This window comes from Balaenoptera acutorostrata, chromosome 3 (assembly GCF_949987535.1).
Source record: "Balaenoptera acutorostrata chromosome 3, mBalAcu1.1, whole genome shotgun sequence".
Classification (NCBI taxonomy): Eukaryota; Metazoa; Chordata; class Mammalia; order Artiodactyla; family Balaenopteridae; genus Balaenoptera; species Balaenoptera acutorostrata.
In genome coordinates this window covers 45,931,760-45,946,038 of record NC_080066.1, presented here as the reverse complement: position 1 = coordinate 45,946,038, position 14,279 = coordinate 45,931,760, and the positions used below count along the sequence as shown (strand labels likewise).

The 14,279-nt window shown below is 38.0% G+C and overlaps 1 protein-coding gene across 9 annotated transcripts in view; it reads right to left on the bottom strand.

Moving 5' to 3' along the window:
* Window positions 1-14,279, bottom strand: part of CHD2 (chromodomain helicase DNA binding protein 2) — a 120,292-nt gene that overhangs the window by 65,563 nt on the left and 40,450 nt on the right. For 8 of the 9 annotated variants that reach the window (XM_007164983.3, XM_007164986.3, XM_007164981.3 and 5 more), the window contains 4 exons: window positions 14,092-14,216; window positions 10,938-11,154; window positions 8,939-9,028; window positions 7,877-8,067 (listed from right to left, as the gene is read on the bottom strand). In XM_007164983.3, the coding sequence (XP_007165045.2) occupies window positions 7,877-8,067; window positions 8,939-9,028; window positions 10,938-11,154; window positions 14,092-14,216 (623 nt within the window). Of the gene's footprint in view, window positions 1-7,876; window positions 8,068-8,938; window positions 9,029-10,937; window positions 11,155-14,087; window positions 14,217-14,279 lie in introns of those variants that run through there. The other variant, XM_007164990.2, reaches the window with a different exon arrangement.

The window sequence follows — 14,279 nt, the reverse complement described above, 5'->3', positions numbered from 1 at the left end:
TTATGGACTACCTGTGGCTGCTTTCTGTCTATACAGCAGATGAGTAGCTGTGACAGAGACCATAATGCCTACAAGTTGAAAACGTTTACTGCCAGGTCCTTTAAGAAAAAGTTTGCTGTTTCCTGCAATAGACAACCGTCAATTTATAACACCACATATATAAAAGGTATATGGTCATCGTGGTGAACTTATAATGATATAATGATACCACACCACAGCCTAGAGAGTCATTATTTTAGTTATTTCCCTGTTAATCAACTTCTGTATTTAACATGTCTCTCACCAAAGTAGAAACAATTTTGATTATTTAAATTTTCCAGACCTTGGGATTTTAAAAAAACAGAAGCTCACTCTACTGAGGAATAACAAAGAAGAAAATTAAATCAAAGCAGTGAGAATGGTACACTAGAGTCGTGAGATAAATATGTGAAAGGAAAAGTGCAAAAAAATTCACAGACTGGCCTAGACAGCAGAAGCAAAAGTAAAAAAAGATTTCAACACTAAGAGGTAAGATCTCTGAAAATACTCTATCAAACTGAGTTATTTTGTTGGGTGGGCATGAAGCACATATTTGCACATGATTATCTTTATAAGCTGGACTCTTTGATGTAATCATAGCTCTACCTTTAATACCAAGCGCGATGCTTTGCAAAATACTACGTACAAAACAAAGTGGCTCACTGATATATACCTATAATAAGGGTAGTAATAACATACAGTAAGGGTAGGCTCCTGGCCAGAGCCGCCATGCAGGAAAGGTGCTCGGACTGACTCTGCACAAAGGAAACAGCATTTTAGTTGGTTAAAAAGACGACTAACTTTTGGATGTTGAGAACAATGGCCTATCACAGTTGAGTAGGGGAGAGTCCAGAAGTTACCTGAGCAAACTTAATTCTCTTCTGTACAATAACAATTCTTCAGAGGATCATTTCCTTAAAATGAACAAATGGTTGTATAGAGCCATAATGAACCTCAGGAACTACCGCTAAGGGTGGGGAAAATACTTCACAGGATTTGTCATCCACACAGTAAGCTCAGGCAGAAATAAAGGAAAATCTCCACTCCTTAACTAATGGGTTTCCTTCTTATACACGCATCTTTGTGAAAAATACTGTTTTTTTAAAAATGTTTGAAAATAGTAATGTTTTAAAAACAAAGTTTGCAAAGAGAAAAGGCTCTCTTACACACACACACAGTGCATCTCTAACTCCAATCCATTCTTCAATAAGTAATCCAACTGGCCATATGGAAAACTTTGGCAGACACTATCTGAATGATCATCTCTAATGGAAAAAGTAATTCAAAGTTCCTCTCTTTCCAAAACGTAGCCCATGCTGGGTGGAAAGCCACAGGTGCTTAACAGCAACAAAAAATGAATTATGGCCATTTAGGAGCCAAAGTCCCTACCATCCACTTCAGTAGCCAAGTACAGAAGGGCAAATCTTAGCTAATCATTCATTGGAGGAAACTAGGCATCACATTTCTTTTTCTAAATATCAAGCACGTATGTTCCCACAGTGCCTCAAGATCCCTACTATGTAGAATGCTTTTACTTCATCTCAGTGGTGCTATGAAGGATGTACTATTTCTCTTAGAATTTGAAGTTTAAAGGACATTGGCCTCGGTCACAGAAGACCAGAAACTGAACTCAGTCCACCCACTTACTAACCATGTGATATGAGACACATTTTCATCATCTCTCTACGACAGCATATTCTTATTACAACCTGAGGCTAAACATATATAGTGTATCAAAAATTAGATATAAGAAAACAATATAAAAACTATAAAGCAATATACATGAAAATTCTCTTAACCATTTCAGAAAACAAAGATTAATAACTAATAATTGATACCCCCACTGTCTCTAAACTTTTATACATTAACTGTTTTACAGGACATATAACCTTTGAAAAGCACACTTTATAAAAACATGGGCTTCTGCTAATACATGATGGACAGGGTATTCATTACAGAATGGACAGAATCTTTAAAAAGAGAAGGGGGCAACTGCCTCCCTCCTCAGAAAGGTGACTACTAGTGACTTACAGAGCTGTATGGAAGGGACAGAGGATCCAGGTGAGCAGCAAATAGGACAGGCAAAAGATTAGCACTGAGACGGGGTGGGGAGGGTGGAGGATGACAGAATGAGCAATGTGGGGAGACCTGAGGAACCCACTCACGTAGTGCTTCTCAACTGGTGGTAATTTTGCCCCTCTGGGGCACACTTGGCAATGCTGGGAGACATTTTTGGTTGTCACAACTGAGTCATTCCTGGCATGTAGTGGGTAGTGGACAAGGATGCTGTTAAACATCATATAATGCAAAGGAGAGCCCCCACTGTAAAAAAGAAGTATCCAGCCCCAAACATCAATAGTGCTAAGGTTGAGAAACCCTGTTCTAAGAGAAGGCATAGGAAGGAGGGGTGCAGAGGGGCCTCCTCTCTCAGAAGCATACTATAGTGAGGATACCTGCAAAAAACGAAACAGTCTAGGCCTGTTCTACTAACAGCTATAGTAAGCATATGTATAATCAGAGTGGTCAAGTTTCTTTATCCATCTTCTGAAGAGTCTTAAACTATTCTTCAAAAATAAAGGTGAAGGGACTTCTCTGGTGGTACAGTGGTTAAGAATCCGCCTTCCAAGGCAGGGGATATGGGTTCGATCCCTGGTCCAGGAAGATCCCACATGCCTCAGAGCAACTAAGCCCATGCACCACAACTACTGAGCCTGCAAGCCACAACTACTGAAGCTCAGACGCCCTAGAGCCCATGCTCCGCAACAAGAGAAGCCACTACAATGAGAAGCCCACGCACCACAACAAAGAGTAGCCCCCACTCGCCCCAACTAGAGAAAGCCCGTGCGCAGCAACGAAGACCCAATGCAGCCAAAAAAAAAAAAAAGATGAAAAAAGGTGAAAAAAGAACAGCCACAGACAAATGAAGACAGAATTTGTGGTCAGTAGGCCTGCCTTACAAGAAATACTAAAGGGAGCCCTTAAGGCTAAAAGTAAGTGACACCAGATGGCAACTTGAATCCACAGGAAGAAATGAAGATCACTGGAAATGATAACATAAAATGGGTAAATATAAAAGATTGTATAAATATATTTTTCCCTTTTCTTAATTTCCTTAAAACACAAGCCTGAATAAAGCAATAATTATATCACTGTATTCTTAGGCTTACAACACAAGGACGGAGGTGAAAATGGAACTATGATGCAGAAAAGTTGCTATATTTTACCAAAATTAAATCAGTATTAATTTTAAGAAGGTTGTGATAAGATGTATATACTAAAAACCTTAGAGCAACCACTACAAAATAAAACTTAAAAAAATCAATTAACAGAAGAATCTAAATGGCAAACTAAAAACTACTTGTTGAAACAAAAGAAGGCAGTAAAAAAGAAACAAACAAAAAAGAAATATGACATACAGAGGGAAAAAGCAAAATAGCAGACATAAATCCAACCATATCAATAATTACATTAAATGTGAATGAACTAAATACTCCAACCAAAAGGCAGAGATTGTCTAACTAGAGAAAAAAGGAAGATCCAACTGTATGCTGTCTACAAGGGACACATTTTAGACCCAAATAAACAGGTTCAAAGTAAAACAATGGAAAATAGTATTCCATGCAAACAGATACCAGAAGAGAGCTGAGGAGCTATAAGAAAATCAAAATAGACCTAAGGAACAAGAAATATTACTAAAGACAAAGAGGGACATTTTATAATGATAAAAAGGTCAATAAATCAGGAATATGTAACAAATACAAATGTGCACATACCTATAAACAGAACCCCCAAACTGACAGAACTGAAAGAAGTAGGTCATTCAACAACTGTAGTTAAATATTAAAATACTTCACTCTCAATTACTGATAGAACAACTAGACATGAAGTCAGCAAAGATACAGATGGAAGACTATTAACCAAGTTGACTTAATGGACACATAGAATTCTACCCAACAAAAGCAGAATAAACATTATTCTTTTCAAATACACATGGAATATATTCTCCAAGACAGAAAACATACTAGACCATGTAACAAGTAACAATTCATTTAAAGCATGTTCTCTAAGATAAAAGTAAACTACAAATCATTTGGGAAATAATTAAATATTTGGAAATTAAATAACACACTTCTCAAAAAACAAAAAACTGCCATGCATGAAAGAAAAAATCAAAAGAGATATTCAAAAATAGGTGAGGGCTTCCCTGGTGGCGCAGTGGTTAGGAATCTGCCTACCAATGCAGGCGACACGGGTTCGTGCCCCGGTCCGGGAAGATCCCACATGCTGCGGAGCAGCTAGGCCCCTGAGCCACAACTACTGAGCCTGCGCATCTGGAGCCTGTGCTCCGCAACGGGAGAGGCCGCGACAGTGAGAGGCCCGCGCACCGCGATGAAGAGTGGCCCCCACTCGCCGCAACTGGAGAAAGCCCTTGCACGGAAACGAAGACCCAACACAGCCAAAAATAAATAAATAAATAAATAAATTTATAAAAAAAAATAGGTGAAACTGAATGAAAACAAAAACACAAGATATCAACATTTATGGGATGCAGCGAAAGCAGGACATAGGGGGGAACCTATACCTTTAAGTACCTATATTGCGAAAAGGAAGAAAGAGACTTAAATCAATAATCTAAGCTTCCATCTTAAGAAAACAGAAAACAATTAAATGGAAAATAAAGGAAGGCAATAATAAAAATGAGAGTAGAAATAAATGAAATTCTAAAATAGAGAAAAAACCAAAATAACATCCAAAGCTGGTGTCTTTGAAAACATCCCCAAAATTGTTAAAAGCTTTACCAAAAAAAGACCAAGAGACAAGACACAAAATTGCCATAATCAAAAAATTATTTAGATCAGTATTGATCCTTCAAAAATTAAAAGGATTATGAGGAACTACTACAGCTTTATGCCAACAAATTAGACAACTTAGATGAAATAAACAAATTGTCAGAAAGACACAAATTAACAAAACTAAGTCAAGATGCAATAGAAAACCTGAACAGACATATAAGTTGCAACAGAAATAGTCATTAAAAATTTTCCCACAAACAGAAGCTAAAGCTCACAAGGCAACACTGGTGAATCCTATCAAATATTTTAAAAAGAAGTAACATAATAAATCTTAAACATTCTGACCAACTCGGATTTATCCCAGGAATAAAAGGTTGGCTTAATCTAAAAAGGAACTAATGTTACATACCATATTGGTAGAATAAAGAACAAAAGCCACATGGTCACCTCAACGGGTAAAGAAGAACAGCACATGACAAAATCCAACACTCAATCCATCACTCACCAGGAATTACAAGAAAACTTCCTCAACCTTATAAAGTGTACCTAACAAAAATTCTGTAACACCCTACTCCCACCAATTCTACTCAACGTGGAGGTTCTAGCCAGTACAATAAGGCAAAAGATAAAAGGCATCCAGCTGCATTGGAGAAATGAAGTATTACAGCCTTTACTTAGAGAAGATCTGAGTCTAATATAAAGCATTTCAATATAGACTACTTAAAAAAAAAATTAAAAACCTCTTCAACTCATAAGGCAAACAATCCAATTGAAAAATGGGTAGAAGATTTTAACAGATATTTCACCAAAGATATACAAACGGCTAATGAACACAGGAAAAGATATGCAACATTATTAGTCATTATACAAATGCAAGTCAGAACACAATGAGATACTACTACACACCCACCAGAAGAGCTAGAATCCAAAAGATTGACAATACACCAAGTATTGCTGATGATACAGAGAAACTAGAAAATTCAAACATTTCTGCTGAGAATATAAAATGGTACAGTCTCTTTGGAAAACAGCTGGTAGTTTCTTTTAAATATACACTTTCTGAACAAACTGGCAATTTCACTCCTATAGATCTAGTCATACGTCCACACAAAGACAAAATTACCCAAAACTGAAGCAATCCGAACATCCATCAACTGGTGACTGGATGTGCATACAGTGGAATATCACTCCATAATAAGAGAATAACTCCTAATAAACTCTATAACATGGGCGAATCTCAAAATTATTATGCTAAATAAAAGTAGCCAAAAACAAAAGACTACTTATTAGGATTCAATTTAGATGAAATTTCTAGAAAAGGTAAATCTCTAGAGATGAAAGCTGATTAGTGATTGCCTATGGCTAGAAGTTGAGGCAGAGATTAACTACAAACAGACGAGAGGGAACTTTTTTCAGTGAGGAAAATATTCTAAAAGTAGATAATGGTGATGGTTGCACAATTCTATAAATTTACTAAAAAAATATTAATTTCTATATTTACAATGGTACATTTTATGGTATGTAAATTATATCCCAATAGGCTGTTTAAAAAAAAGGTAACAACACATGGGGAAAGGGACCATTTCTCTATTGTTCCTTAGGCCATCCAAAATGCCTTGTTCAGTTTATGGCATACAGTAGGCACTCAAGTCTTTTCTAAATTAAAAAAACAAAACAAGGGCTTCCCTGGTGGCGCAGTGGTTGAGAATCTGCCTGCTAGTGCAGGGGACACGGGTTCGAGCCCTGGTCTGGGAAGATCCCACATGCCGCGGGGCGGCTGGGCCCGTGAGCCACAAATACTGAGCCTGCGCGTCTGGAGCCTGTGCCCCGCAACGGGAGGGGCCACGATAGTGAAAGGCCCGCGCACCGCGATGAAGAGCGGTCCCCGCACTGCGATGAAGAGTGGCCCCCACTTGCCGTAACCAGAGAAAGCCCTCGCACGAACCGAAGACGCAACACAGCCAAAAATAAATAAATGAAGTAGCTATAAAAAAAAAAAATTTAAAAAACAAAACAAAACAAAAAAAACAAAAAACAAAAAACAAAAAAACAAAACAAAACTGTGGAGCGTTTACCTGTCAATTTGACAACTCTCAATTTAACTGTTTACTGCATGCCAGGTACCATTCTAGGCAATGTGGACCATGGATGAATAAAGTAAATAAGATCTCTGCTACTTATGAATGCATAATTTAATGACATGGTATGAATGAGGAAATAATGAAAAAGAGAGAGATGCCATATAGAGAATAAAACAGGGTATGGATGATAAGCAGGTCTGATAAGGAACTTGAGGTTCAGTGGTCTGAGGAGACCTCTAAAAGGAGGTGGTCATATAAGCTGAGGCAAAGATGTTAATAAGTGACTGGCCATAGGAAGATAAGGAGGAGAAAAAGCATTCCAGACAAAAAGAATAGCAATGCTTGGCATGTTAAAGGAACAGAAGGATGGCCAGAATGGCTGGAGCACAATTAGTAATGGAGAAAGTGGTATGAGATGGGTCAGACTAAGTAGGGTATTCCAAATCAGGGTAAAGAATTTAGATTTCATTTTAAGTATCATCGAACACCAATGGATAATTTTAAGTTTTATGAAATGTGCATACCATCTGTCCCACAAAAATCTTTTCAGTAAAGACATTCCACAATTCTTTACTAAGTTAGATTTTAATAAGACCTAAACCCAGTGCTATTGTTATCAAAAGTTTAGATTTAACATTTTTTTAATACTTGTCAGACTGTGTATCTTGTATACTTTTTTCCAATTATATTGATCACCTTATAACAACAGGGAGAAGGTCTGATGTTTCTTATTTATCAATTATTTCCCCCAGAGCATTAAATGATTCAAATGTTTGGTAGATAATATGCTTTCTTTCTTAACAGACTGATTTCTGAGCTTTCTATCATTTGTTATGAAACATTTTACTACTTTTGTTGCTGCTTCAATGCTTTGCTTTCCCCAAACCATGCCATCTGTTTTCCCTAAGGTTTACTAAAAAAGTTAAAGAGCATTGGCATTTCAGACATTCTAGCATCTTTCGAAACACATAGGAAGGAGCTTACTTCTCCGGCATAATAAAGTGCAGCAAGGACCAGAGCTCTTTGAGGGAATTCTGAAGAGGGGTCCCCGTAATCAGGAGCCTATGGTTGGACTTGAAATCAATCAGAGTTTTATACAATAAAGAGTCATCATTCTTCAACCGATGGGCTTCGTCCACTCCCAGAAAGGCCCAGTTAATACTGCCCAGCACAGTCTAAAGTAAAAACAAAACAGAACGAGCCACCAGGTCAGAAGGGAACCCAAAAGTACTTTCAAGTGTTAATTATCTCTGTACAAATACCATCACAAAGGTATACATAGAAACATTTATTCTTCACTGACTGAAAGTATATCAGGACTCTTCTGTTTATTCTGTTAGTTGACAGATTGGTGTCTACTCAAAAGAGCAAGTCATCCTCTAAAAGCTATAGGGGGGTCTTTTAGGCCAGGTTTTGCTGCATGCCTCAAAGTGAAAACACAAAAACTGGTATGCTGGGCAAAAACAACACAAAAACAAAAAATACATGATTTTGCAGTCTCTCCTTAATCAAGATTCTTCTCTGCCTATTCTCCACCCCAACCCTGAAGCACAGAAACACCAAGAGCCACCAAATTGAACTTGTTTATGCTTATTATCACCAGTGGGATCACCTGGCACATACATTTCTTAGTAACTGTGGGAAGGAGATAATTTAAAGAGCTTCATTTTCCTGTCCTCCTCACAGAGACCCTTACACAACATCTGTTCTGGAGAAACGCTTAACAATAAGATAGGGAATACCTGAGAGGGCACTCAAGACCAGCTTCCAATGACTGACTAGAATCTCCAGTAAGTTACTGGCCTCAATACCCTTTCATCTATTTAATTCAATTGGCTTAGGTGACCCAAGGTCCCCTTCAACTGTAAGGTTCTGTTTATTTTTTAATAACCTTAATATTCTTCATGGATTTTTTTTGTTTGTTTGTTCATTTGTTTGCTTTTTTAAATAAAAAAAGAAAAGTAACATGGCAAGGGGGAGGCAAAGACCCCATCATTTGGACAAGTCACACTCCAAAATTTAGCCTTTTGGTTACCAATTACACACCTTATCTTTTAAGAGGATCTCATATGTTGTTATAAGTGCATTGAACTTCAGCCTTTTGGTCTGACAGTGAATCCATTCATATTCTCGTATCTGTAAGAGAAAACGATCATTAAGATACAATTTCTACCTTTACCTTTCTATATCACCAGCAAGTCTTATGACAGATGCAATAAATATACCAAATAAAAAATAAATCTGATTAGAATTTAATGAATACCTTATACATTCTAAACTGACCTAAGCAACCAAAGTATAGAGCAATATGAGTTAGAATTAAAAGATCTATCGTGGAGCAGCAAAAACTTTATTGCCAGAATTCAAATAAATTGTCATCTCCCTCTGTCCCCCTCCACCCCCCATATATTTGACCACAAAAATGCATTTTATCAGCAATTAAACCCTGGTAACTTGAACTTATCTAGGGATCTCCCAGAATGAGAACTTTCTTAAGGAAATACAATTTGATCATTCTTTGGGTAGGGCATACTTTTACTAGTAAATAAAACAAATTCCAACCTCTGGCTTGGTCAGAAATTTCATTAATCATACAGCAGAAAGGTGTGGCCCCCAAGAAAAAAGAAAGGGAGGCTTACAGGATGAAAATACAATTTAATATGAATGAAAAATAACGTCAGTGCAAAGGAAAACAAAAACTAACACATTCGTACTGAAGTGTAATATAATGTATTTAACTGGACACCCAGCAAGCACAATGGTCCATGACAGAGTTCCTACAGTTTGGTTGTCAAGTTAAGAACCGGAGGACAAGTCAAGGAGAGCTGCAGGGCATCACCATGAAGTGGGAAGAAGAACAAAGAAAAGGAGTACTGGAAAGAAAAGAAAATGTCCCTGATTCCACAGTTTTTTAGGGTTCACTTTCTGTCTTCACCTTTCAATGCAGTAGTGCTTGAAGCAATTCTGCATAATCTAGAACTTCTTTTTCTTTTTTAATGGTTAACGAATAGATTAACAAACTTAAGAACTACTATAGACTTAGAAACTCAAAATTAGAGCAATGAAGTCTGCCAGAGTTTAGGTTAGAAAATTTTAATGAAAATATTTAATAAAAATGAATTTGCATTAGCATGGTAATATATGGTTGTAACATCTCTCTCAAAGGTTGAGGATTCCTGATGGCTTGCTCTTATTATATATAAGCAATCCCCTAGAAACAGTTTATTCCAACATACACACAGTGGTGAAAAAGCAAAGGTCTGGGACCAGATGTGTCTTTGTCCCAATCCCAGCTCTGCCACATTCCAGCTGGCCTGGGGACAAGTGTTAAACTCTCTGAGTCAATTTCTTCAACAGAAGATTGGAAAGAATATCATCTACTTTGAAGACTATCATAAGGATTATAGGTAATATGCATAAAGCACCCAGCACAGGGCCTGGCACATAGTAAGTACCTTAAAAAAAGTTGTTATCAAGAAAAGATTTGCCAAACAAAGACAAACTTAAGCCCATGTGTTCTAAGTTCCTGATGCTCAAGTTAACTTTGATATCAGACAGATAATTCCCATTTCTGCAGCTCTGAAATGGCTCACTGTCCTTTTATTCCTTTCTTGTAAGTTATGCCACCTCACTATTTTAAAAGGTTAGGAAACAAACTCTAAGAACTCAATTATTTTCAGTAATATCTCTCTGCTCAAATAGCAAAAATAATATTAACATTCCACAAGGCATTAACTCTATCTTATAATCCTTTATAAATAAAGTGGTCTTGAAAGCACAGGGGAAAGAAAGAAGAAAAACTTAATACTGCAATCCAACTAAGAGAGATTCCCATTCAAGTACTGCTGTTGCTGTTCTTCACAAAGTAAGTATATGTTTTTAAGACTATCTGAATTGTATTTTTGTGATACATCAGTCTCCCAATATCAGGGGCATAGCACCGTGTCAGAATCACAATTTTACTAAAGACTATAATGGCTTTAGGTCAATTTCCAAAAATACATTTATAACACAGATTCTATCCCAATTCTTTTTGTTTACACACCGTATTTCTGCTCATCAGGTCACCTATGTAAACCACTACGTTAATCTCTGGTGCCCAGATTTCAAACTCCCTCTGCCATGAGGTGAGGGTGGATAAAGGGACGACTATAAGAAAGGGGCCATACAGCTGGTGTTGGTGGAACAGGTAGGAGAGGAATGATATGGTCTGGATGGTCTTTCCTAGGCCCATTTCATCAGCAAGGATTACACTGTTACTTCTGCAGAAAGAAAAAGATAAAAACAAAAAGATCATTAGTTCACAAAAAAACAGTATGTGCACAAGCAGCAAAGGCATCAATGCCTCACAATGTCACCAAGCAAGACATGGGTTGTGAGCCTCTAATGTCTTTCCTCTCCTCTGCAATTAACTCTCCTACATTAAGACAGTAGAGTAACAAGTAATCTAAGTATAATCAAGGTTTGGATTACTACAAGAGCCTATTGAGACTATATGTTCTTTATCTTGCATTTTGGTCTTTTACATCTATCCCCTGTAACAGAGAAGGCAGGTTTTGTTATATTGGTGTATGCAAGCACATGACCTTGGGTTCCATCAGTACAGAAAGCAAGGGCAGATGGGCTATGGCTATCCCCACTGCTGATGAACCCTACAGGCTGACAGTCATGTGCCTTTGTTCAAAGTGCCCACCCATTCCACTGCAGGCCACTGGGTTGTTTAATGCTACATACACTACTCCCTAGACCTACATGCTGCAGGTACACAGAGCTTGTTTTAAATACACTACTCTACAGCAGGGGTAGGCTGCAGATCAGATCTCTGAATCCCACCCCAGACCTACTGAATCAGAGTATCTGCGGAAGGGCTCAAGAATCTGTATTGCTTAACAAGTACTTCTGGATATTGTGCTATGGGTATATGGCTTGGACCTCACTTTGAGAAACAAGGCTCTAGGAGACAGGCAGGAGGCAGGATTTCAACAGGATGCTAATAGAAAAGGATTGTAAAGATATTAAGAAAAAACCTTTAAGTAAATTAAGTTAATTTAAACTGAAAGAAATAGCCAGAGTTAGGAAAGTATGTTCCAGAAATAGAAAAGAGCCCATTTGGCAGGAAACCAGGACTGCGTGTATGCCATAAGTTTGAAAATATTAAAAGGTTCTGGAAAATCAGGCCATGGGAGGTTTACACATATATAATACATGCTTAATCAGTGGACCAGAGAGAACTAAAACCAATATTCAAGTTAAAGACAACTTAATCAATTAGAAAAACAAGACATTTAATTCACCAAGAAGAGATTCCTTTGAGTAATTTTCCTCATATTTCTCTCACCTTGTCACACCACTGGGGAGGAAACAGGGTTAATTTTCTCCAACATTTCCTCTCCCTAGCAAACTGCCACTGTCCATTTATACACATGAAAGGAAGTTTGGATTGATTTGCCTGCTTTTCTGGCACTAGACCAAAACAGCATGTTACTTAACGCAAGGTTCCCATGACCAGGGCCTAGTAGCTGCCTGGGCCCTTTTCAGCTGATTCTGAATTAGCCAGTTTAAAGTAGAAAATGCTGGCTCAGGACTCTACATGGTGTGACTTTGGACAAGGGCTCCTAAGAGCCCTCAACTATAAAACAAAAGGGTTAGTTACACAACTCCTTAAGGCTGCACCTAGCTTATAACCGTCCTTTAGGAAGATCAGGTCTCACTATTCTCCGAAACAAAAATAATTTTCAAGGAATTACGAACATCAGACCTCCATTCTCAGTCACAGAAATTGAATCTCCTCAAGATCTCTGATTCTCATATTGAATGTTAAATATTACATAAATTTTTACAAGACAATGAGTAGTACATGGTTCAATTGGGAAAGTCATTGTAAATGCACCTCTGTAACTTAAAAACCATCTTTTCGGCATTGAGAAAAGAAGCTGGCATGTTTTTGTTTTCAGGCTGTAGTCTAATTCTGAAATAAGAATTCTTGCTTTGCCATAAAACACTGAAGAAATTAAGAGATTACATGTGGGGGAAGGAATTTGGAGACAGACATTAAAGGTACTTCTCACACTGTATGTTCCATGAAGACAGGGAAATCCTGTCTTGTCTTGGTTCACTATTAAATTCTCAAGGCCTGGGACTTCCCTGGTGGTCCGGTGGTAAAGAATCCGCCTTACAATGCAGGGGACGTGGGGTTCGATCCCTGGTCAGGGAACTAAGATCCAACATGCCTCAGGGCAACCCGCGCGCCACAACTACTGAGCTCACGCACCTCAATTAGAGCCCGCGTGCTGCAAACTATAGAGACCACGTGGTCTGGAACCCGTGCACCACAACCACAGAGCCCACGCGCCACAACTAGAGAAGGGAAAACCCGCATGCCACAAATAGAGAGAAGCCCGCACACCACAACAAAGAGCCCGCACGCCGCAAGGCAAGATCCCACATGCCTCAACAGAGATCCCACGTGCTGCAACTAAGCCCCAACGCAGCCAAAAATAAATAAATAAATAATAAATAAAATCTTAAAAAAAAATTCTCCAGGACTACCTAAGTCCCTAATACATAGTAATTAGGGACTACTTGAATTTGCAATTGAATTTGGTGAATGAAATTTATGAGTACAGCCTCAAAGTACCTTTAAAACCTCGCTGTCTTATCTCTCTTTCTTCTTTTTTTCCAAGACTATGGTGATCTTGTTACAAAAAGGTAAAGGATAATTTCACAAGTCCAACCGTCAGAGAACTTTCTCTACAAGGGATGGCCTGCACAGCAATCAGGGGTGTTGGGGGGGGGGGGGTCACATTACTCTTCAGCACCACTATGTAAAATTAAAGGTTTCCCTGGCTCAGAAAGACAACTGAATGGAAAAAAGACATTTTCTTCTTTCTTCTGAGAATAACTCCTTCCCCACTAAAGATCTGGGCAAATTACCTTGCTATTTATACTCATAAATAACATAGTAAGACATAGGTCTCTGGCTATGAGAAATTAACCCCCAAATAACTAAATAACAAAGTACTTTTTACTTCAGACTAAATTGGTAATTATACATACATAAAAACTCCCAGAAGTGGCTCCTCTCAATCACATAATTTTTTTATTTCTATAATATACAAGAAAAGGAAATAATTCTTTACACCTAACAGTTTTTAAAAGCCAGAAACAGTAGAGAAAACATCAAACATTTTTCTACCTACTTGCACCAAGAATGAGCAAGCCAGTTCAGACCTTCTAGCTGATAATCTCGGAGCTCCAGGTTCTCTCCTCCTAAATATGCCGGCTGTTTCTTTAAAGCCACAAATCGTGGTCTCTGCTTCAGGGCCTGAAATGCAAAATTTAACAAAGCCCAGGTTTGAAAAAAACCTTCTTCCTGTTCCTATGTTAA